Consider the following 26,464-nt stretch of genomic DNA (forward strand, 5'->3'; position numbering starts at 1 on the left):
ATATTGAGTGTAACTTTATGCGAATCGTGATATGTTTTCGATATCTGGAATGCCGTGATAAGCGCGAGAGTGAAGCGTTGACATTCGAGCATGACCTTATCGGAATATAAACATGCTGTATATGATGCACGATAGGTTCAAAGCTACTGCTGGAAATTTACTGGAAACAAATAGAACAAGTGATACCTATACTCCCATTTTTAAGCTCCACTGCGTCGACGATGCCTTATCGAGCATATAGGGGATATATTTCTGTAACTATCAGATAGCAAGGGATAGTATCACACTTAGCGTGTGAGCAGCTGTTTATTTCTACTTCACTTGAGAAATATGTTACCCCTGTTTCCTGCCTATGTCAAACCTACCTTTTCTTTGCAAGGTCCTTAGCCTAGGCCCGAGCAGAACAAATCGCCAAGACGGAGCAGCGGCTAAATCCAGCCTAGTAGTAGAGTTGGCAGCGCCAACAGCTAAGGCAAAACATAGTCGTAGTCCCGTTGAGTTCTTTTTCAACTGTTTTCCGCGAACTCATCAACAGAGTCAGTCGCTCACCGCGTTTTAAGTCCGTTAGTTCGGATGAGTGTGTCCTTTGCGAAATAGGTTTGTTGCGTGGAAGGCGTTCGGTCGTCCCTGCTTTTTTGCGGTTTTTGAGATGATATTTCAACTCAGACAACTCAGAGCACACTCAAGCTGCCGGTGGATCGGATGAAGGAAAAGGAAGCTCATCTTGGATTCATTTAGGCGAACGAAAAGTCATAACATTACCACGACCACGGCGGAGGCCGACTGTGCGAGTAGTAGCGCTACGCCACATTGCTACAGCCCGCACAGCGCACTGTGCCCCATCATGGCGACCTCTTCACCGCTGTGCAATACGATTCTCTACCCTGTCATTACCCCACTATCTTCAGGCCACATTACCCCTCCCCTCTTTTGTTGCTTCTGTAGATACACGCTATACTGGTCGCGTTTTCTGTGAGCCCGCACGCGTCTGAGTCGACAAAGTCTGAGTAGTATAATCATAATCATAATAATACCTAAAAATGCAAGAAGTCGTGTCGCGCCGACTACGCTTGTCGCACAAGCAAAAAAGACGCTACAAGATGACAGGATGGTTAGCTGGCGCGGAGCGCTGGCGTCACCGGGACTTTGCTGCTATTCCACCGCTATTGCTTTCGCTGAAGCTTGCAGCAAACCAGCAAAACCGTGTCGGGTTTTTAGGCGAGCAGGCTTTTGCTTCAGGGCCGGGTAAGATTGAAAGCAGGAACAACAACCGTCCGGGCCTCGTGGACTAGTGACTTATGGAGAATGCTGCGCGTGCGTGCTGCCACTACCACCGCTACTACAACAGCAGTAGCCACCGCTACTACAACAGCAGTAGCGGCGGCAGCTCGTGAAACAGCTGCGAGCGGCTCATTTCGCGAATAGCGTCATCGCTGAAATGTTGTCTGTGTATCAACTTCCAGTGGGGCATGGCCCGTGCCCAGCTGCAGGATGGTAACAGTGATGTCAAGGGGAGGGTACCAGTGCAGCGTCAAGATAAAGAGAGTGGAAAACGCAGAAAGAGCTCGAAACGAGTTACCAACCATTGTGCGTTGTATTTCCCGTTTTACCTTTGTGGCTATTACGGGTGCGGCAGTCCGTTTTGCTGAGTGAATCTGCTACTGGATAGAGACTAGCGGATGCTGTGGGGGCTACTGGAGTGGAACACGAAGCCTATGGGATATACTTATTACGCGACGGTCTTAAACGTGTTTTTGTATTCGTCAATTCCTAACTTTATACCACCTTAATTGTAGCTGATCTGACGAAGAATACGGAACAGGTAGAGGAAGCGGGGTCCCACGCGTTTTTGGGTTATAATTTTCATCGCTTATTTTTGAGGTCGCGATAGCCCAATAGCCACCAGTCACCGCGAAGCAAATAGTATATATATACTCTAGACTTTGTGTTCTAAAAGGCTTAGAAGAGAAGTATCAGCGACGTATAAGAACCACATAGTGAAAACAGTGGTTATGGTGATTTAAAACACAGAAATTGGTCGATCATATTGTATAACATGGCTGGCACACGTTGCCAATAGGTTTTCTATGGAGGACGCCTGATTGGAAATTGTTGCAGTTCGTTTTGTAACGAGTTTCGCCTAAGAAGATTTAGGCTATTCCTTGCAGCACGCTACTAAAATGAATCGGGATGCTACTTCAGAGGTCGTACGAGACTCGCTTACCTGAAGTCGTTCTAAAAAAAGAACTAGGTAGTTTTATAAAGATTAGGAAAGTACATCTTGCTATTCAAATTTCACATTTTAGTAATATAATTGGGTGAACCCATCGAACTCATATTGATTTAGAGGCAATTTAAGATATGGTAACTTGAACAGGCCAGATGAATACGCGCCTTAAAATTCATGAATTCTATTAGGAGCTGCTAGTAAGGCTGACAAAGCGCAGATTGGCTGTAACAACACCATTTCTTTTCAAATATAAAATCTCTAGAAGAGCTTCGTCAATGTAAAACAGTACTACGATTTCTTGAATCGGAATTTCTCGTGGATTTAGCAATGTATCTAAACCTTGTTCTATTAAATATTCAAAGTAGATCACAAAAAATAATCGTCCGGATATATTATCTAAAAAAGCTACACTAGCGACACATACTACACGATCGTAGTAATTAAATTGTTGTATTATTTAAGAACATTGGAATATAACGATCCGATTGCAATATACGTACCGAAAATCAAACCCCCTGTCCTTGAGCTAGTGAAGATCGCACCGTCGATTTCTATTACTTCGTTTATAGACAGGAGACGTAGAAGCGTCGTACGTAACTATGTCCTCGGGAAAAAAATTCTGTTCAAGAGGCTTCTTGTTTGAAGCTCTACCGAAAAAGTTGAGCGTCGAAAATAAGAGTCATACTGATCGTCAGAATTATTAGTTCGTTCCAACAAAAAGCGGTCGAGTATGCCTTGCTTAGGAGTGCACAATATATATCGATGCGTACTAGGCATATAAGGCCCCTGCGTTTGCGGGTGCCGGGCGACCCAACTTAGATGTGTGCGTGTTAAATCAGAATTTCGACTGTGATTCGTCAGAGTTGACAGCCAGCGACGGGTAAACTTTGGTGACCGCTCTAGCCCACATCCCAGTACGCAAGTAACTAGTTGCTCAGACCTAGATAATCTGTCTTTGGTACATAGATGTCTTCTTTCTCATTTCATAACACATGAGCGAAAGCGGTAAGTGTTCGGGTCGATACTATTCGAATGCTCGCATTGCATTAGCGGGGTTCTTCCGAGAGCCTGGATTAATACCATGATCAGCATCTTCCCGAATCTTCAATTCTGTCTGTGCTGTTCTATGTCGATGGCAAGCCGGCGCGTTCAAATTGCTCCGATGATGACGACTATCTAATGGATAGTATGACGGTATAGAGTCTAGGGATTGGGGAATAGAAAAGATGAGTTGGACAGTCGAAGCTAATATCAATCAAGTCATTTGGAGCTTACCAGTCACTGATTCAAGCAAAGATATAAGGTCGACGCCATTTTTAACGTGGAATCTGATCCTTAATAACGAATCTGGTCCTATTAAAGAATTTAATAAATATATGGCGTTTTTTTAGACAAAGGAAACCAAAAAATGTTATACGTTTTTTTTTGCATATAGATTTTTTACAGTTTTACATACAGATCTTTTTTTGCACAATAGCTGAATCGTGTAAATGGATGCGACATACTTGTGTGCCTGTAGGTAATTGCGATAATTACGTAAAAGATAGAAATTCAACTAAGTATCATAGATTTTAGAGAAAATTTACAACTGTCCTGATGTTTATCATATATCAGTATTCGGTATTCGTACCGTTGTTATCTCTAACAATATCTAGACTTCTATTAACAGAAGATCATCCATGAAGCTTACAAGACTTACTCATTACCAACATCGTTCTTGCGCATTTTACCATCATATTAATTAGTCGGGTAAAGCATACCTATTAGATCTACTCTGTATCAAATCAAAAGAGTTAGATAATGCTTTGTCTTGATTAAAATGAGATGCGTATTACAGAGCTACCTTTCTTGTTAGCATTATTGCCGAGCGCAATACATATGTATAGTTTGTGTATATGCCATCTTAGACGAGGCGTAACGTTGGAATGAACGAACGAAGCTAACCCTACATCAATCCAAGGCGAACGGTACCGGTAGATCGAATGACTTCGAAATGCAGTTGGCCTTCTTTATCGAAGGTGTTGTCATTGCTTCATCTAGTCAGAATTTTCTATTCTACTTAGGCGGCCGTTGCCTTAAGAAACGCTGATGGCGCAGCGATGCTCTTAGGCGATGTTCCACGCACCAGTACACACGCCCTGCCGTGCGTAATACCCCTGGTACTTCGAAACACGGTCACATTCTCGTCGTATTGCAAAGCACAGTTAAGTTGTTGTTGGTGTTCCTGTGTTTCTTGGCGATTCTCCTTCGCGCCGAGTTGCAATGTGACCCCATCGTTCCCTCCACGGCGAAAGAACCGTATTGGCCGACAAATAGGGTTACCTAAGACAAAACTCCGACCTCAGCGCCCCAGCGCAAATGGCCACTCGCCATCGATCGAGCAGCAGATGCCGACTACTCTGGGTCCAGGCAGTAGTAATCGTAGTAGTAGTAGTAGTAGTAGTAGTACAGAGTGGCTGTAGAAACAGACACACACAGATTCAGTTTCGTCTCCAGGCGACCCGAACGCCCAGCTAAATCGATCGATTCTGATAGCGCCCACAAAAAAGCAGAACAAGGGCAGAAAGGACAGTAGTTGATATCAGTAGACCAGCGGCCTCCTGCGACGACCCTCCGTGTCAGTCAGTCGCTATAGAGTTACAGTTGCTTAAGGCGTCGTTTCCTTTGGATAATGACATACTAGTATTGTTATTATTGATATCATTGAAGACAACAGCCTTAGTAGAAGGGGAATCGTCGTTAGGCAGACCTTCTTTGTGCGTTAATTTTACCCGGGGCCCAATTCTAAGTAGTTACGTATTACGAATTGACGCTATCAGAATCGGCTGTATAGGGAAACTTTTAGGTGATACGTCTGGCGTTTAGCATTTTTAATTCAGAATTGTAAATGTTCGGGTATTTTCGAAAATGCCCACATGAAAGACATCTTGGCATGATGATTTTTTGGGATAGTTAAATCTGTTCCTGAATATTGTAGTGGTACTTTAAACAATCTGCACAATCTGGCCAGATTTATCTTATTATTATGATCAAAGCAGTGGAAATCTATATTGCACAACCGTCCATGAAGGTTAAACCATATTTTTTCCATTCCAAAGATACAAAAGCAAAGCTATTTACAGAGGTGATATAAACATTGATCTTTGAAATAGCTCCGTCCTATGTGTGTATTTCCCTACTTGAATCTATTTCTAGATTGTGATCAACGAATATGCGGTTTGAGTTAGCCATATTGGATTGGAAAGAGGAGATTAGCTATAAATACATTTAGGTATCTCCCGAAGACCGAAAAAGCGTAAGAGAGAAATAGGTATCGATAGTTCTTTTATCTCCTTTATATATCTATCAGCGGGCAGTGCCGGATTGCGCATCGTATCGCAAGCGTCTTGATCTCCTTCAGGGATGACGGCAGCGGCAGCAGCCGCCTTAGACCATCATTCTGATGCTCACTGGCTACTCTAGCCTGCAAAGCTGGCAATACTACGCTGGCGCATAGACAGCTCAATATTGATCAGAGCTAAGCGCTTCACCGGGAGATCTTGTACTCTTCTCATATCCTTTCTGTTTCGCAAAGTAGATCCAATAAGAATTCCCTGCCCGCCACTACTCCATGCCTTCTCCCTTTAAACAGATCTTCTCTACTTTTCGCAAACTCGATCCCTGCGTTCCAAACCCCATTCGACTGTACCCCGAACCTCTGAATAGAACTCCAGCTCACGGTCGCCAATACACTGGGTAACCGTGGCACTAATGTTCCTTGATATTTCAAAAGTGTTGGTTACATAGGTAACTAAACATTAGAAGTGCCCTCAAAAAATGTACAGACGCAAGTCGTGCTAATAGTTAATAATTAATGAGAAGAACGCAGCCTTAGGCCGGTCTATAAAAGGAAGATCGGCCAACCATAATCCCGAGCGGTGTTAGGTTCTTCCTTTTCGTAGATTACTTACTGGGGGTTAAACAGAAGCATGTCCAGTAGTGATTAAGTGTAAATGTCGCAGAACTAAAAGAAGCTTCATGCATATGATGGCAGATAGTGGTAGAGTTACTATTCTTCCAGAATGTTCAAAATGTAACTACTACTTCTTCAGTCTCCAAGTGCCTTCGCATGCACTTTGAACGAGATCTAGCTGACTTCAAAGAGAGCCAACTTCCATAGCTATTTCTGCCAAAAGTACCCTGTCAGGTCCTTCATCTTTACAGGGATGAACTGAGCTTTGGCCGGTTGAGTGGATGTTGTAAATCAGCCCATATTAGGTGGTTGCTCGGTTCGCTGCCTGGGCGTTGGGCCGTGTTCTGCCCAGATGGTTTCCAACTCGATCTTGAAGCCATTCGGCACTCGTTTCCGTGCACGTCGCAACGGACTCGGCCTCGGTCAGTTTAGACTGCTGGAGATAACAGCGTAAGCAGAAAATTCGATTAGTCGATAATTAGGCGAAAATTCGACGAGCCGTGGCGTCAATTTACACTTTTAATAGGACGACGACTCTATTAGAATAACGGCCAAGACCACCAGCAGCAGATGGAGGAGCTGTGGCCTACCTCGTTGCGGTTTGCTTCCTTCGTTTAACCGCACCTGAATTATCGAATACGTATAAACTGCAAAGGACGGCAACATCGCCATTTCCCCATGTGGATATCTGCTAGTGTATAACAAGGATGGCGATGTTTTTAAGGCTTATGTGTGTGTGTGCGTCTTACTAGTTTTAAGCGAAATATCAATCTTTTCAGGAATAAGAAACATCTTACTAATAAATAATACAATACATGCTCTGTTCAAATCTTCTGTCTGCATCCTTGATTAGCGTATATTGTAGAGAAAACGTGCGCTCTATATGATAATTTCAGGCCATCACATTGGTTCCACATGATAGCAAGTTTCAAAACCTTACACAGGTGATTTTTTCCGATATTAGTATAGATATGCGTGGTGCATCGACATACCTGCAAATGTTTACGGAGGTACAAAGCATACATGATATAAAATATATTAGACATCAATATAAAGCACTTGCACAAACGCCCTAGCTGGGAAAAATCGCAAGCCAGCAGCCTAACTCGTTCTTCTAACGCCACTTGTTATTTACCTTTGCTTGGAGTCGTCCACGGGTGCCAATTATTTAAAAATTCTCCGTCATTCATCGCTTTTCGCACATTTTTCCTCCTCCGTCGCCATTATTCATTATGAGCCCACGTTGTGCCTGCTCGTCGGTCTACTTCTCATTATCCTGTTTCTGTTGATGTCGCGTCCTGCCACAGGACGGTGGTTCTTTGTTCAGCACGCAGGACATTTGTCTATATGATTTACTCCTTCGTTTGATCTGCCGAAACCGCGAGAGCGATGGACAAGAAACCAAGGGCAACAAGAAGGAATGAATAAAATCGATTAGTCGAAGGGTTATGTAAATCCTTCCTTTCAGCGTCCCGTCCTCTATCCCGGTTAGCCCCATCTGCTTCCCAATCTTTTTTCTTTTCTACTCCTCGACAACGCAAATCGACCAAGCTTAGCGGTGCCCCTGCCCCTCTGCACCAGCTCTTTCGCATCGATCCGTCGAAGTTTTCTCTTTTGCTGTAGTAGCTTGAGTACGTTTGTGTCTAACGACAGTGGTTTTTTTCCGACTCATCGCTCCTCCTGTTCTACCTGCCCCACTCCAGCTACATTCTCAGATGCTCATGTGGTCCATTTTTATGGGGACTACCGAGAGAAAACAAGCAAGGGAAAGACTGAAGCTGTGAGCTCACTCTTTTACCTTCTGCGGGTTTTAGTAGCTTTGCCTCTCAATCTACATATCTCAACGACAGCTCCGTGTCAGTGCCCGACTAGTCCATACATCCATCCATCTCTCGATGCACGCCTTTCATCCGAACACAAAGCTGGCGACAATCTTTTCAGTGGGAGTTCTGCGTCTGATGTTCTCCTTCGTCGTCTTCTTGCCCTGATGGCATCTTACCTGTCAGTCAATTGTCTGCTGAGTCTGCTATGGGAAAGATTTTGCTTGTCGTGTTATGACCGTAGCAGTTAGTGGGCGCGAAAAGAGGGAGTTTACAGCGAGTTTAAGAGAGCCGTTACTGGTACCGATGCCTTCGAACTGGCTGGTCTGGTTTAACGCCAGCCCGAACGAACAGCTGCCGTCGTAGTAGGGGGCTATGTAGCGCGCGATGAGACGAGGGCGCCGAGACACTGTGGACCCGAGGCTTTGCTGAGGGATCGCACCAAGGGAACCGAGCGACCAGTGATGGTGGTGTCAGCAATGTCAGGAAGACAGAGTTGGCCGCTTGGTCCTGCAAGTTCTAGGGATGAAGCGGGACGACAGGGCGTCGGACGGGCGCAGCCATCAAATATGCCTCTAATCAAATCAGACAGCAGCGAGAGAGACATTGGCCACCCGCCACTGGGAAAACAACGAAGAATAAATAAAGCGGGAATATTAAATCTACCTCTGACACTTCGCCTTATTACTAAAACAATAATAATTACACTCTAATCGCATTTGCGGAAGAGAGAACAGGAAACTAGGGGCACGAGGTGGCAGATATCAGGCGGTAGTAGCCGCAGAATTTAACGCAATGGCCCTAGCGGTCGTGGTCGCTGACTGGTCCTGTTACGACGCTGTTGCTACTTGCCTTTATGTTGCCACTATTACTGTTATTATTATTTTTTTATTTTCGGCACTACGCGCCCTTTTCTCCCAGCAGCCGGTGGCAGGAAATGTCACCTTCGTCTCGTAAAGGAGATGATGCGTTTCTCGCGGGTAGCGCATTTGGAAGATTCGGGGAGCTTTGTAGGCGGTAAAACAGGCGAGCAAGTACTCACGGTGGGGTCCTGCGGGAGCTTTACGCTTCTGCAGTGGACCGGTTTCTTTGTAAATGTTTGCCGTCTTGCAGACTCGAAGGGGGAACACGGCGCCTTAAAACATTCAGACGGCCGCTAACGCCTCTCTCGTTAGCAGAACAAAATTCCTGACGTAATTAACTCACAGCATTTCGGATGCGGGCTTTATACCATGAAAGTGTCTTTTCTGAGACAAAAACATTTGTGTCTCTTCGTTATATCATCATCAATTATGAAGCAGGGGACGTGGGTCGCTCGATTGAAATTTTGGTTGTTGTTAGCATTGGAGGGACGCTAGAGATCGAGTAACATTTGAATTAGGATCTGTCTTATCTATTTGTAGTATTGTTTGATCAGGTATATCGTCAAACAGTCATGGTAGGTTTTGCAGACGACGTAACAAGAAGACGATGTAACTAACCGATAGATGTGTATGGTCTACATAGTCGACTTATTCAGATCTTCAATAGGCAAAAGGTAAGTATTCTGTTAAAAAATCAATCACTAAATGCTAGCCAACATAGCTACTTACACGATCTTACTCTGTGAGGCTGAAGTTCATCAAGGCGTCCACAAGTATTTCGATAGAATATATCTGCTAAAAGGTTGTCCACAATACAATATGGCATATTCAGTGCTTTTCTTAGCCTATGAAACATAAGCTACATGGACTAAATATTTAGGCATGTACGATTATCTATGCCAATTTTCCAAGCCCGTAATGAGGCTCTCTGAAGATCTGATTATATAAAGTCGCAACGTACGCTGTAGGCCTCATCCTTATTAGAGAGAGTATTAACAGTTTATATACGAGCTACACCTTACATAATATGCAAAAGTACGCAAAAATTATAGCTATACTTATTAATCTCTCTATGTATGGTCATCATGCGACCATTCACTAGTCTGTTTTAAGACACGCGTTCCTTTTGCTCACTCCTTTGGTTAATCAAAGCAGTTGAGCAACGTGCGCCGTAGTAACCAGCTTTGTTTTCGTACCTTTGTGTAGGATACTTCTATTGTTCATATTTATACGTATAGAACAGAATTGACGTCAACTACGTTGAGGTGAGCTGAGCGACGCAATCAAATGTTGAGATAGTGATAAAGTTCATCTGGCGTAAACCTGCGCTGTTCCTTTATACTACATCGAAACTATTTAGCAATTAACGTAGAATTAGGAGATAACTGGTGCAGATAGTGCGACTCTGCACTGCCTAGCAGTCACTCATGAGCTCGTAAACCCAAACATGGACATTCATTGATCCTATTTCTCTCTCTCTCTCTCTCTCGCGCTCTCGCTTTTCAATCAACTTGAAATGAAAATAAATTACAATCATATAATTAGTAGGTATCATTGCTGTTAAAAACAAAAGCTCAAGGCGATTTAATAGTTTGTCAGCTTTTGGATCCTTCTACGACAGACAATGTGTAAAAGAACAGAAATGGCGGTGCTTATTGCGTCCTTGCGTTGTTGTGCTTGTGGGTACGCTACAGCAGTACGGGTATAGCATGTATGGCTTCTTGGCCTAACTAGAGCAGAACCGGCCCAAAACTAGCAACGAATGCTATCTAGGCCTACCAGCCCACCCATTCGCGTCGTCGTCCCAAAAGTTATTTTCCGTGCGTTCATGCCACTCTTCTGTTGTTTCTACCGCCAGCGGCGAGCAGCATCCCAACGACGTCTGCTTTTCCCCTCTTGCGTCGCCCCTCTACCCCTTCTATTCGGGAGAGGAGGGTCGGACGAAAAGGCATACTTAACTAGAGCGACGCAATTATTATCTCAGTGGCAAGCGGCCGTAGAGGTAGTCGTAAGGTAGGAGGCTGGGAATCTGGAGTGTGAAAACGAAGACGATACTATTTCCGCCGGAAAAGCTGGATGATGGAAGTGCTGAGATATCACCAGCTTTCGAGATGAAAAGAATGAATAATCGAAGAAAAGGGGAAAAGGACGTAGTGTAAACGGTAAACTATAATATAGCTAAATAAGAATACGACCCGGTTGAGCTTCCACTGGTGTCGCACGCAACCGGATGTCAGAATGGACGCTTTACCTACGGTAGGGTACCAACCTCAGTTTCTCTCTTCAAGTGCATCTTCATCTCCCTTTTTCCAAACAGTCGTCTACCGAGTCTTCGGATTGCCTCACATGCCCCTTAGATACTGCGTCTTCCAGGAAACAGTAAAGACATGTTTAGCTTTCTTCGACCATCGGTAGCAAAAGCTCCAGGCTTCTAGGGCAGATCTTCCTTAAGCTTCACCGTGTTTCAATATTGCCACTAAACAGTAACACATTCTCGTCATTATTGAGCACCGTCCCCATCCTCTCAAATCGTTCTATTTTGCCTACCACGAAGGGATCACTGTACTGTAAGCCGGGCGGTTGTTTGACGGTCTACTAGGTTGGACCGTTGTATTAAGACAGACGAATTTCGGCCACCAGCTACTACCGTCAATTTTCCTCCATTAGTCAGTGAGGAGCTAGCGAATAAGTAGCGGCACTCCCCGACCGGTATAACCGTGACAGACACCATCAATGCAACTGCCACAAGCCGTCTCTCCCTGCGCGTTCATTCGCACTGTTGCAGCTACTTCCGTGGAAGAGTCCACCGGTGAAGAATAACAGTGACTAGTTACACTAGTAGCTAAAGTAGCAAAAAAAGAAACAACCGACTCCTTAGCTCTAGCTAGCACTATTGTACCGGCAGTGTTGTCGGCTTCGTGACGCACGTGAACGAGAATGCCCCACAGAGATCGGAGGTGGACGAGAAGAACGGCCGTTGGTATAGAGATTGGCTGTAGAGAACGAACGAATGGTTGAAGGCAAGCCAGGGAGGAAAAGCAGGAGGCGACGAACGGGTGAAGAGAGGCATGAAGCCGGTGGGATTTGGGAATAGAATTAGATAATAAACAATTGGCCAAATTATATCTTTTTATCCACCGGTGGGAATTGCTTGGCCGGGCGGCTTGCAGCCGATGACGCCTGGAGGATAATGAGGGAATAAACGAAGTCGGGGCAGCAGCAGCAGCAGCGGGTTCAGGGAAGAACGGAGCTTATATTCATAGTTCGAGTATTCCGGCTTCAAGAAAAATAGTAGGGAGTCAAATTGAGTGGATTTCTTGGCAGAACAATAAAGACCGCGGTGAATGAAAATTTTTATGTAGTTTCCACCGGCTTTAACCAAATATTGGAGAGGTACGAGAAATCAGCGTCGTGTTGGTTGATATATTATTTCTAACTTTTCAAGAGGCTGAAGAAAACATTGCCAGACTGTCCTTGCTCTAAGTTTAGGTTGTAATAGGTCCTACAACCAGATAAGCAGTGACCGAACTTTGGCCTACCGTAAGCTAGTATTTGTTAGACATTCTAAAGACTGTCAACACTATTCAATGTAATCGGCTCGTTTTCCCTCTCTCTCTCTCTCTCTCTCTCTCTCTCTCTCTCTCTCTCTATATATATATATATATATATACATATATATCGAAATGGACCAGATTCGAGCAGTTGTAAAATATAATTTTGGAAGACAACCAATAAAAACTAATGCGTTTTGCCAGAAAAAGTTTGTGTGTTAACTCGTGTCTTATGTTATTTTTGGATTTCCTTCGCTATTATAGTCTCCATCATCGATGTTCTGTTATCACTGCCCCCTGCCAGGGGTCCCGGGGGTGCCAGGAGTGCGCGGCGCGCCCCATCCAGCAACTCTACCATTCTACGCTGCAGCCCAAGCAGCCACAGTAGTTTCGTCTGCTCCTACGTCTACCACGACGCCACCAACGGCCGCTACGCTTTGTAAGTGCAATGCGACGCTTGTCTGTCTGTCTGTCTCTTTTATTATTAGATTCTTCCATTGTGTTATTTTGCAGTAGATGTCTGCCCTGGGTTAAGGCTAGGCGGATAGATACACGTAATTACAATTAAGTGTTCGCCGATGGCACAGTTTGTTAATATTATCTAAGTTAGCAGGTTACAACTGCAACGCAGATAACAAACATTCACTTATGACTAGATGACGAATGTAAGACTCTGGTCTTGGCTCCACTTTGAGCTTATCGAAAGCCAAGGTTTGCTGAAGCTGCTAAAGAGCAAAGTGACAAGCAACCTCTGATACCTCAGTACTATATGATCTATGTACGTTCTCATAGAAAGTACAAGTTTCGAATGACGTAACATCGCTTGGCTTCCTTTAGCCCGAAGGGGGCATTCATTCAGGGTCAAAACTTACCTTAATATTTCAAGTTAGCTTAGTTAACTGGTATTTGTATTCTAATGATGAATTTTCCTAATCAAGTGAACCGGCTGCCTTTGAACAGGTCACCCATTATATGCCATAGCAATTCATTGACAAGGGGTTAATTGACCTCATAACGAAAAAAACGGTGAGGTACATATTCAAATCGAAATTTTTCTTATTTAAACTAGCATCCATTGATAGTAAGCGACTAAAGAGTTCCCGTATATTGTGTGTTGATTAGATCTGTCATAGCTGAAGCACTGTTTTTTATAAAAAATGTAAATAATATTTTTGCTAACGAATCTACTAGAACAAAACCAAATTGATTCGGATACATATCATGGGATTAAAATAGAAACTAGGGATGCCAAACGTCCATGATTGTCCCTAAACGATTTTGATTTCATCCCGATTGAAGCAGAAAGTCTAAATTGGTCAACTATATTACATTAGGGTAACAGATGACTGCCGGAGTCTGCTTTATATCCTCTGGCAGGATTCAGGTGTTAACGTAATATTTGCCAGCATCAAGATCTTGTGCTATATTTCTGCTAACAATTACAGCAGCAGCAGCTAGCTCGTTGCAAGCTAACGGAAATAATGGCGGGTTTGGCTGGGTAGCGTCGTGACCACCGCTGATAGTCGTTGCCGTGACCGTCCCACACAGGACGACGTGGTCCGCATGCGAAAGATACTTGCCGCCCAACTTTTTTTTTCTTTTGTTTGGCCGGTTCGCACCTTTCAGCTACTTCCGCAGCCCGCACCGGCCCAATGAAATTGGCAGGACTTTTACTGTGACGGCAAGTTACTGTTGTTGTTGTTGCTATTGGCATCTCACTATAATGTCTATAGTAACCATGGCTTCCGTGGAAGTAGGCGCTAGGCGAACAAACACAATGTTTTGGCCTGCGCGTACGAGCTGCTCCGGATCATGAAAAGATACCATGAAGATTGTTATGTGTCGCTTTAAGAGGATCTTCAATAGAAATACTTCAAGGAGAAAAGAAATCTGTAGAGGCTGCATTCGTCGCCTTCAAAAACGAGAACCAAAGACTAAATGAGCAACAATAACGACAAATAGATAGATACAAGTACGCGTAGTCACCAACAGCTGCCACCGAAAGTGCGGCCGGATTGTTAATGCTGTATAAAATTCTGTAGAAGGTGCGCAACTCGGTGACGTTGAAACGCAAAAGTTCTTGCGAGGCATTTCATTGTTAACAAAACAAACAAAACACTCCCGATAAAGCACGAGACAAGGGAACACGAAACGGGGGTTTGTTTCTTCCATGTTTGTTGGGGTAAACAGGACACAGTGCACATGCTGTTAGGGGACCGGGAGCGCTTGACTACCGGTTATTTGGAAGAAGGCACAAGACTGACTTCCGCGGCCATCTAGCAAAGCACGAAGTAAATAGGTGGATGTGTGCTGGAGCGATGTGATTCTTTAATGAATCAAATCTCAAATGCCGAAGGGGTCGGGGGTTATCTGACAAGACGAAGCTTGCCTTGATCGTGTACTATTAAATGAGCGAACTAGAAAAGCACTAGCCATAGCAAGCGGCACATGACCCGACTGCGTCGCGACACGTACGCGACGAAATCTAGATAAGCGAATTTGGTCGTCCTCGTCTTGTTTGCAACATACTTGGTCGATGCATAGTCCTCATGTTCTCTATAGGACAAGACATGCTACGATCGGAAACTAGATACATCACCCGGGACCGAAGAGAACTCTGTTGAAAATAAAAAGACGGCAAAAAGCCAAGGAAATTGCCACAATGTATAGCCATTGTGTCAGCATCGTGTACACTACGTGAATGTCAAATCTTGACTGCTATAAAGGAAGTGTGTCGACAGCACTTCAAGCAGCACCTCGAAATGAGTCCTAGCAATTGAGGGTAGTAGAGTCGGTGCAGCCGTTACAGATAAGTTAATTGCAATTTAGCATAAAGTTACACTCTACACACGGTTTAGTCCACATTCAACCGAGGATCACATTTTATCTATTTATTTTCGCATCGTTCTAAAGTAGCATTATTTCTACTCTTAAAGATATTTCTATTGATAGTCCCCATAGACTTTTAGTTAATTAACAAAGTCTTGTTGAACTGAAAGCTGTGCATCATGACTATAGCCCTAAAAAGATGATACGCGTAGTAGACTATGTCGGATATGGCTTACTAAATAGGGCGTCAATGAAGTAACTTCGTATTTTTATCCCGTGCCTATATTTTCCGTATATAAGTATAGAAAGCAACAGAAAGCCGGAAATTTAAGTTAGGCTATGAATCAGTATGCTCAGGTTCAGCTTATTGTAGAACCTATCTAACAGCTATATAAATCCTGAATTTGACAGCACCAACTTAGATAGTGAAGCGTTATTATCAACGTTAGTTTATATCAATGTATCAGTTGTTTAGACGACGCAGTAGTAACGATAATAACGAATCTGTTTCGTAAATGGAGGATGTTATGAGTAGTTTTACGGTGCATTTTTGAGGTGTGAAATGCTGCCGGAGCTCGCAAGGACGGTTTTGTCCCAAGCTATACCTGCCTGTGCCTACCTCTTAGAAGGGCCGAGTAATTCAATGTTGGCCTGTCCAATCGTTAGGCCTAGTTTCTAAATGACTACTACAGCCGTGACAATTTAGCGGTTAGGGAATCGATCGCGAACCTCATCAAAGCGCACCAACAGAACGGCCGTAGATCTCTTGCGTGATTAGCTGTAGGTGGTTGAAGCACTGAATTTTCTACGAATAAAGCTAAATAATAATCGCGGTTCCGCCATCTTTTTTTTAGAATAATTCAAGCTTTGAATGTCTGTCCAAGTCATTAGACAATTAAGTCAAGCCTTATCGTTATATTCAATAACGTAATTTCCCTAATAGAATACATAAGACTCGTTGAATCCAATCTGTGTTACTGGCTGTTACCGTTCGTACCCATTAAGGCCGTTAAGGATACATTTATTTAATACAATTAGAATCCAACCTTGAGGTGAACTATAATAAGGTCTGGCATGCTATGGGACTCCTTAGCATTTGTTAAATTGAACTCGAATTTGCCTCGAAACTGTCCTCTCAACGATACGAGAATACGCTCTTAAAAATCTTTTGAGCTAGGATCGCTCTTTACGTATATCACATTAAAGCAAGCACAAGTTGTTTTCGAGGATACCTCGAAACGCGATAGCCCGATAGAATAAAGAATGTTTTTCTAACAGAAGCGACTTAGATTGCATCTATGAACGCAGCCGTTGCGTTCTGGGGCTGGTTACTCCCGTTAGTTTATATATTATCTCGCTATTTACTTCATTGAACAACCATATGTCTTCCTATTGGTCGACAGTTCAAATGCTTTTAATGTCTCTCCTTTGTCTACCATCAGAGACATTTCCCGCCAACGTCAATAACGACCGTTAACGAATATGATACTTATTTGGTAGCTTGTCCACTTATTTTTCTTCCGCTATACCCCAGCGAGCATATAGCGGGAGAAAATGGACGATGAGTTCCTCGTCGCATCATTATTCTTTCCAACCTTTTAGGCCAACGACCACTAGTTTTCAACTTAATATCATAAGGTGATTTTTTTCTTACGTCCTTGTCCAAGTTGTTTTCCAAATTCGATATTGTCTCGTATGTTCAGTAGCAGATCTAAAAAATATGCCTCTTAAGTTCTGTTAACATGTCGAATTTTGACTCAGTCAGTCGATAGAGGTATATTCACATCTTACTTCAAAGCCCTGCATCTCAGATGGTGCGTTTTGGTGTAGGACCACCTAAAGGATGCTCGATGACGAACCCTCGCTCCTACTATAGTCTTGCACTCCGCCTCCTCAGAGTCTTTCCCGGCAGCTTTCATACAAAACGTCGACATCGATGCGAGACACACGATAAGAAGTAGCGTTGCCTTGGAATCTTTCGTGGACTGATTATCGGGGCTTTGGGACTTGACGCAGCCGGCGTTCGTTCCCTGGCCGCCGCGCGATTCCAGACGGAGAGGATTCGATTTGTGCGCGAGGGGTCCACTGTACACCGGGTAGGGCGGGGATTTCGGATTGGTGGCTTTCGGATAGGGTGTGGACTGCGTGGATGTGTGTCTCGATGTGAGTGTCTACACGAATGAGTACGTGTGGATTCGGGACTGCGCCGTTTCTCGTCGTCTTCCTTTTCTGCATCTTTCCCTTAGTCTTCAAGTCAATGCTGCCAGGCCAGTCCTTGTGCTGCCTTCGGCAGTGGCCTGCCCGCCCCCGGTGTAGTCCTGGATTGTCGTGGTTGTCGCTTTCTCCCGCTCGTTGCCATTTGGATGCGCTCGTGCCGCAGCTGCTACTTCTGTGGAAACAACAAGGGAACAAGGAATAAGTCGAACAGAGACACGGCGCTGCAGCTGACGGTGGCTGTAGTGTTGAAAATGGTGTAGCAGTACAGCCTTGCAGAGAGTTTCGTTGCCTTCTCCGCTCCCCTGCTTGCGGGGCCGCTACCGACTTTGCGCCTCCGCTGTTTTTTGCGGCCGCAGGCGCAACCTTCTTCGCTAGCGACTGGTGAAGCAACCAGCGGCAGGAGTCGCCTCGTTGCCAATTCGTATTGGCATTACCACCACACCACCAACATCACTACTACTACTACTACTACCCATACACCCTAGGATTTCCCCTCGAACTCCCTCAACCGTGCTTCGCAGCTCCTATTGCAGGCGTTCCTCCTTCGTTCGACTATTGCTGCGGCAGCCCCTCATCCGCTGGTCGTGGAGTTGCACACAGGAAGTGGCACCGTGGAAACGCCAGTTTGGCCGCGGGGACAAATTGGGCTTGGAGGGGTAAGACCGTGAGGATCCAACGGAGAAGTGCCGCGCCTCCAGTGGCTTTGGGGCAGCCCGGAACGCTCCAAGTTCGATCCGTGCCAGATTGTCCCTTTCTGTCAACCTCGTTCGAAGTGTCGTTGTTGCTTGTATATAATGTCGCTTCTCTTTGGTGTACAGCCTTCGGCTGTATAGTTGGCCGAATGGCCTGCCACATACTGGTACTCTTGAATTTCATACGTTGTCTCCGCTGTATGCAATGGAGTAAGTCATTCCGCCGTTTCTGTTGTTATCCGTGCTATCGATCGACAGCAAAAGTACTACTATAACTCAACATTTGTCATGTGATGCACACGTTTGACGATAGAAAATGATTATTGTCATAGATTGAAGCTATCGCACTTGACTAATGATATTTCTCTATACGTTAAATCGAGTGATCAATTGGTTAATTAATGGGTGAATTTACGTCTCATGATTGCTGCCTTTCTCTACAAAAGATACGTCCTCTGGATCGACGAGCAACTTCCACAGCCCGGCTGCAACTTCGTTTCCCGGCGCTATGTCCGAGCTGCATGAGGATGCCTTCGTGAGAAGGGGACAACGTAGGAATCGGACCACGTTCACTGTTCAACAGCTCGAAGAACTCGAGCGCGCGTTCGCCCAGACCCATTATCCTGACGTGTTTACTAGGGAAGATTTAGCTATGAAGATCAACCTGACTGAAGCCAGAGTTCAGGTAGGTAAACAAACCTCGAACCGCTGACGGACCTGAAATAAAGCTCTTCGTGGGTATTCGGTATTTGCTTTATTTTCTCGCCTATAGAGAAAATATAATTCTCTAAGTAAGGACTCCGAGTAACTAACTAGCTGATCTAAATAGCCCTCATAGCGCGTGAGGCTGTTAATTAACCCATTCGTCAACGAAGGTTTTTAGTACCATTTATGCAAATGTCTATAGCAAATGCCGAAGACGAAGAAAAATGCGTATTTTATTGAAGGTGAAGTCTTCCTGCGTAACTTTGTCAGCAAGCTTTTTTCAGTATGTTGGCAAAATTTCTACTTAATGAGAATCTGTGAATACAAATTTGATTGTAACTCTAATGGATTACGATCTTCCACCATTAATGCATGACCACCCACTAAAACGTAAAATCCAGCGTACAGGTGAAAAGTGCCGAATATGCGAGAAGCTTCAGTTCTACTTAGCAAAGATTGCTGGTCAATTTTTTCGGGACTGCGAAAAAACAAAAGCGAACGAGATATCCGCTCGCTTTATGTATTGCAGTCAAAGGCGCCTTCAGTGTAGTAGCTGTTATAGCTGCTTATTGGCACTGTCCACCTAGAGGCTATCGTCGTCTGAGGATAAAACACCAGACTGGGCCGCACCGCCCACTACTTTGTATAGTATCGAACAGCAATGACAGCTCATCAATTTGGCTTAGCTTCGATCTCTCGCTCTCCTAGCAATTCGCATTTCCTATAGCTTTCGCAGACTCTTTCGTCGCTTTCCTGGCGTAAGTTGGAAGGATCTCACTCAGGATGGCACTTAGCTCTCTTGCTGTTAAGCAGGAGACAGCATAGTGGCCGTATGGGTGGGCGGTTGGCTAGCCGTCGACGCTCGAGTTTTAGTAGGAGAGGCGTTGCCTTGAGCTCTCGGTCGGTCTGCCTGATCAACTTGGCCACGGGAAGCAGCATTCTGGCGATTGATACAAATGCGGTTATTTTTGTCGCAGTTTGCGACCATGGCGGGGCCTGCGGCAGCTGAGGCCACTGCTGCTGCTACTGCTGCACTGGCCGACTTGTCGCTCGGCTGTGCTAGCGTGACCGTCAGTGGGGGCCGTACCTCCGGGGGATAGCGTCCCGACGGTAACCAAGATCAACAATGGCCAAAGCTGCAACAGCAACAGCGATTATTACGGTCGCAGTTTAGACGCTCGAACGGATAAAGATCAGTTGTCTGATCCCTTTGGGTGTATGGGGCTGCGGTCGGCTGGTCGCAGCATTTTTTTTTGCCTTGACTGCCGTTGCCGAAACTATACCGTCGTTTTGTTGACTGAGTGTTCATTCTCCGACCCATCTGAATGGGTTACTTGGCTGCTTATTGACGTTAATGGTAAAGCCGTTTATCGAAACAGCGTCTTGCCATCTTCTATTTCTAGCTTTTGTCAATGTGACAGCCCTTTATCGCTCTTACATGCTGTTAGCTTAATAAAAACAGTTATCATATAAAAATGTTACCAACGAGACACGTTATTAAGAAGAAGTAATAGACGACGTTGACAACTGGAGGATGGCATAGCATTAACTATAAGAAGAGTGGTATGCAAAGTGTAAAAGATAGGAGAAGAGCTGCAATTGCGGGGTCACTTCTACTACGAATAGAACGATTCGTACCTTGGCTAGTACCTAGTATCGCTTGATTTTTCCTCGAGTAACCACTGCTTCCAGCATAAGGTGCAGGACCTAACCGGTGGCTAGCAGGTATTTGCAAAGCAGTAACTAACTGATGCGATAATATATCCATTGTTAGCGTTATTTAAAGTTCGCCAACACATTATGCGGGCGCCCAACAATGACATTTCGGGGGTATTTTGGCAAATTGAAGGGAATATAGGGTTTGTCGCCAGCTTAAGCATATGGAGCGACAGTGTCGTTAGCTCTAGTGAGGCAGGCCGTTTCTACGATCTTCATTAGCAGATCATAAAGCACTTCTATTATAGCGCGAGGACGATGCTGCAAGTTAGCCTGAGCAGACGCTAGGCTTGGCAGTAAATTTGACTTGTTGTATGTTTAACGAAGCGATACGATGACCTGCTACTGCAGCTCACCGCAGTATCATCACGATTGTTTATAGTGGAGTGCCTGGCCAGCTGTTTGGTCAGTGGCTGGAGGTCAGGCAACGATGGCTATACCAATGTGTGGTGATTTTGAAGCAATGATTCTGGCTTCCTAAACAGGATCAAATGGGACTTACTTTCCACCTCAAGGAAGAGCATACATCCCTAACACATCTCGTTACGCATATGTGCCTGAAATCTACCTTCTCTCATAGTAAATTTATAGAATTTTTTGGTTAAGGTTACAAATTAGACACGCGGTGTCTAGGCCACTTGCTTTCGCAAAAAAAAAACTGAGGTTCCTAATAGGTGATTATAGTTTTGCGAAGTAGACGCTACTTTAATAAAATTAAATAAAAGTATCCTATTAAAGGTAAAAGAGATTCTAGCGTGCATAGTGTGTGTCTAAATGATTTGTGCATATAGTAAATGCGACACACGTACGTTTGCTAAGCTTATTGACTCTGACACAAAACAGCGAACATGTCTCTCAGACGTTGGGTTCCGTAAAAATCTTCATTCATGACTCAGCCATCCGAAGCAACAGCTGCGTACTACTTGGGTACAGGAAACGGCATCCTATGACTAGCATATCAGTCAGACACGGCTGAACCCTTTTTAGACTGCCTTTCGGCTGTGTCGACTAGAAACCGTAGTCAAATAAGTGGTCATTATACGCTTGTTCTTCTAGTGATAGGTGAATTTAATATGATGTTGCTTTTAAAAACTATCGACCCTGTCGTTTATTATAATAAATTATTACGAATACTTAAATCTAGTCTCAGCTATCTATATATATATATATATATATATATATATATATCTGAGAGGACGACGGGAGCAAAAACGATAGCGTAGTTAGGTAGGTCAGGTAGTGGTGCGGCTTTTAGCTTTTGCTGAGATTGGCTTTAGAGTCTCATGAAGATCACGCTGCCATTATTGCCGTCACCACCGTTGGGATCCTTCAATAAAGACCGGCGATCATCTCAATCATTTATTACTTCGCTGAAGAAAAGCCAAATCCCTGTTATTAACTGTAGCTAGGGATTTGCTCCGACCGCGTTTCTGCACAACTAGCTGCCGTCCCGCACGATCGAATAGCTCCGTCTACCGACAGAAGGATCAGGATACTCTAGCCAGATAGTTTCCATCAGTACTGAGTAATTCCATCCTCGCAGTGCGCTTTCATTGATTGGCCTCATTTATTAATTAAAACTCGTCTTCCTTTGTTTTCGCGTTGGTCATAGACGCGCTATGTCTTTGCTCCAGGTTCGGCCGCTAAAGTTGGATACTCAAGTGGCTTGATCTAGCCATTATCTTTGTAACGCTGAATTTAAAGGTCTTAGCGTGAAGGAGATGCGTTAGCATGCACAGAAGCATTCATTATTATACAACAATTTGATCCAACAAAGTACCGTGGCACAATAGAATGCCAAAATGACCTCTAATACTTGGTTGCTTTTAAAGCTCACATCAGTTACAGCTGTCAAGACCAAACACTTGTTATTTCCATATAGTAGAGGTTTTGCTTGTTACTTTGCGAGCAGATACGCCACGACTTTGAGACCGAATAGTATATACTAAGGTATTGCGTGCTATGTATCTAAATATGGCCTTTTAGCTCGTTTCCTCCGTAATCAATTAAACTTTACATGGGACATTTGAACTTCTCTCATGATTATCTACGTATCGCATACGAGTAAGCTAGAAGACTGAAAGCAAACTTGCTATAATTTTTTTTCCAGGTTTGGTTTCAGAACCGTCGCGCCAAGTGGCGTAAAGCTGAACGTCTTCGAAAGGAACGTGAGGAAAAAGATCGATTAAGCACCGATTTAGTACAGTCGACAACAGTCGAGGGCAAGAGGTCGCCGGCTAGCCCTGACTCTGACCTGGATCCGGAAATGGCCGATGATAGACCTTCGTCTTCAGACGGCCCTAAACCTGACACTCCCAGCCCGTCAATGGCGATAAGCTCCATGAGCAACCCTATCAGTTCAATGCCCTCAATTAACACTATGACTTCAGCCCCATTATTCAAAGACGCTCTTACGTCTTTTGCCGCGGCTCTTCGACATCACCAACATCCGCTGTTTACAGCGTTCGACGGGTACGTAAATAGGGAAAATGAGAGAATACAATGTGTGTTTAGGCTACACTTCTGGCGCTACACTGGCGCTCGCGCTCGCGCTCGCCAAAAGAGCGGGCTTAGCAGATCACTGAAAAAGTACTTTGTCGAAAGCTTCCAAATTAATGTTTGTATTATCTAACGTGAAATGCTCCTCTTGCTTCTGTTTTGTATCTAGGAGGATGCAAAGTGCTGTCGAAAATCTCGGCGTCTCCATCGGAGCTCCCCGTTTTCCGTTTCCGCCTATGTACCTCCCGCCATCATCGCCCTTTTTCAAGGGCTTTCCTCATCCGCATCCGCTTTGCCCCTGCTGTCAGGTTCCGCCAATTGGCACAAAAACGCCAACAACTCCAGGTTAGTTGAAAATTACTGCAGGAAACGGATAGCAAGCCTCGGGTTTGCATATGACTAGCATAAACGTCTGTGGTGACTGTTCAATCCTAGTGGTAACGTACATACTGTATTCGGGACGCGTGAGACAGTTCGAAACCGAGTGTATATACATTTCAACTCGGAGTAAAAAAAAATACTGTAGAGCAATATAAGAAAGATCGTAAATCGAATTTGTGCTTGGTACCTTCAGATTGCCCGCTTGAGCAGCTGACCTACCCTAAGCGATATCTGCATTAATATAGTGTGATGCTGTCAAGCCTTATTGAGGAAGAAGCAGAATCAGCTGAAAAAGGAAAAAGTGTCATTAATAAAAGATCTCATCGATTTTAAGACGATTTTACTATAAGTAAAACTGCAAATGAGGGTCTTTCATGTTACATAGATAATGTCGTATAATTAAAAGCGTAGATCAAGAATTTAGCTGCAAACAATAACATACCTACAAAATAATTCCTATAATTATCTAATGAAAAATATCTAAAATATGATCTAATTCAAAGAAATTAAACAGTGCCAGAAAGAGAGAAAGAACTATTTAAGATGTGTTTCCTAAGAAGATTGTTCACCGTTGACACAGCAGCAGCGTCTACACTCGGCGAGGCCTCCTCGATTTTCTTCGGGTTGCTTCAAACCTATCAGTTACATAATTTTTCTTTAATAATTAAATCCATGACGTTTGATTAAAGTAATTTGTGTTCGGTTAACAGGATTCGGAATTGAGTTTAAAATAAAAAAAAAATCCAAAAAAACATCAATGATAGGATATTTCAGCTAAAGCTGATACTTCTGGTTTTCACCTTGTCTAATTACATAGGATGCATCTACAAACTGTGGTGTGCAGTGTCTCTAAGCCATACGCTGTGGTCTTGTCAGGGATCGATTATACGACCCATTCGCAATCAATCAGAGTGATCAGAGTTTTTCGCTTCTTGCAGCTACGATATCCCCATCGCCTGAAGACACTGAAGACGTCTCGTCATCCCTGGCTGTAACCGATCTCCGGAACAAGCTCAAAGAGTCGGCAGTTTCAACGACAAACAACAATATTACCACGAATAATAAAAATCATAATCATCACAATCATCACAGCCAGGCTCAGGACGAGACAACAGCTTCACAGGAGTCTGACTGAGACCTTCACGTCTTATCCATAGTCGGAGCACACTGAAAAGTTGCAAGCAACTTACAGCAAAAACTATAGCAGCACCGTCTTGCGGCTGACCGTGGTCAAACTCCAACCAGCCCAAACGAATGTCTTCCATTAACTACACAAGGAGAACGAGAAAAATCTTGTACGGGCGCCGAAAATCTAGATAAATATAGAAGAGAGCATATTTGTATGCGCGTATATCAATTCGATCTTATTGCTACGGATTTCGTATTTAAATCTCGCTTATTTTTTGGCTGATATTTCATTGCGTTTAAGGGGGTGAGATTCGTACAATTGAGCGGGTCGTCTCACCGTATAACCTGTTAGATGTTGCAGTTGACTCGCCTTTAATACAGTACCAAAGCAATAAGAGACAAACAATGTAATTGATTGACCTAGTCTAGTAAATAGTAAATAGGCTGGATTGATGGCGAGGTGCCATATAGTTTCGTATAAACGCGCAATGTCCCTACGACAGAACAATTAGCGAGCTATAGCTCAGGCTTTTTTTTTTTTTTTTTTTTTTTTTTTTTTTTTCACAAGTAGTGGTAATAATAAAAACGCCGTATAGAAAACGCTAGGAATAATATCGAATGATGCTAATAATATCACAAACAGGAATAACGACTAGTATAATTAAAAGCTATTGAAATATACAAGGCTGTGCATAATACAGGCGGGGATTGATATTTGTCTAAAATAATCTCTCCACATACAGCGAACCATTTACAAACAAAATGCAAGAAGTATTGTCGCCCCTCTCGATGTGTAATAAATTCAATTGTGCAATAAAAAACAGCTCACAGTGGTGGCCCATTTCAGAAAATCAACCCATTTCGTTACCAGCGTCAATCCTCTCACCGAACCTACCGAGACGTTTTCGTTTCACTACGATAGGACGAAATGGATAGCGGACGCAAACGGCCCACTCTCGTAATATACACAACCATAGAGTCATGCAGAACGAAACCTTTCTACGACTCAAGCCTCGTTTCGTACTCCTTACTATGGCGTTGAGATTATAACATAACCGATAATGAAATCGAGATATTTGCATCGTGTGTCAGTTATGAACGCCATAGATAGGTATATATATATATATATTCATTGATGAGAATGATAACTATGATAAGCGAATAATGATCATTGCTATCTATACATCGCCACTTACCAAGCAATCCATTAGCTATGTATCTATTGACGAAGATAAGGAAAGAGAGAACGAATATGGGCGAAAAAGACAAAGACCGAAAAGAAACATTGCTGAATGTCTGATCCGACCGAATCCACCCTTGCTGCACTTTCTCTACAGTGGCTGAATAGCGAATGACCAACAGACGCTACGTGTAGGTGAGTGGGCAGCGGAAAGACGTAGTCGGTTAGATTTCTTTGTTTGAATAAAGTTGACGCTCAACTCAATATGGGTCATATGTGTGTGTGTTTTCTTTCCGCAATTGCTTAACAAACAGCATCAGTCCGTTGGGCTGTTTCTGACCGAGAAGGCCACTCTGTTCTCGTCCCGTTTTGACAACGGCGGCGTTCGTGTCAGTGGCACTTTTCGCCTTTTCAGGACAACCTCGGAAAAAGCCTTCATTGCAGCATATATTGTCCTGTACAGAGTCTAGGATAGGCCGAAGTAAAAAGGGAAAGAGAAAACAACTTCGCTTCCTCAGGGGGAAGAGTGCCAGTTGTGACTACCTAGTGCCTACAAAAGCCGAATCGCTTTAGTACACATACATACATGCATGATCATACGCAGAGTACATGATATATTGCTAAAACACGTTGTTCACCCTCAACAGCCGTTGAAAGCTACTTCTTCTTGCACTTGTGCTCCACCCCTCACCAAGCCGCTT

At 44.0% G+C, this 26,464-nt stretch overlaps 1 protein-coding gene across 2 annotated transcripts in view; it reads left to right on the plus strand.

Annotated features, from left to right (window-relative positions):
• Positions 1 to 26,038, plus strand: part of LOC111243080 (uncharacterized) — a 30,812-nt gene extending 4,774 nt beyond the window's left edge. The window contains exons 2-7 of one of the 2 annotated variants that reach the window (XR_015318522.1): positions 12,681 to 12,855; positions 18,601 to 18,839; positions 22,686 to 23,047; positions 23,244 to 23,419; positions 24,394 to 24,750; positions 25,431 to 26,038. Coding sequence is in view for 1 of the 2 variants with exons in the window: in XM_022788144.2 (XP_022643879.1) it covers positions 12,693 to 12,855; positions 18,601 to 18,839; positions 22,686 to 23,047; positions 23,244 to 23,419; positions 24,394 to 24,590 (1,137 nt within the window). In the remaining variant the exon portion in view is untranslated. Of the gene's footprint in view, positions 1 to 12,680; positions 12,856 to 18,600; positions 18,840 to 22,685; positions 23,048 to 23,243; positions 23,420 to 24,393 lie in introns of both variants that reach the window. The other variant, XM_022788144.2, reaches the window with a different exon arrangement.
• The last annotated feature ends 426 nt before the right edge of the window (positions 26,039 to 26,464 follow it).

Source organism: Varroa destructor, unplaced genomic scaffold (genome assembly GCF_002443255.2).
Source record: "Varroa destructor unplaced genomic scaffold, Vdes_3.0 BEIS01000001.1, whole genome shotgun sequence".
Lineage (NCBI taxonomy): Eukaryota > Metazoa > Arthropoda > Arachnida > Mesostigmata > Varroidae > Varroa > Varroa destructor.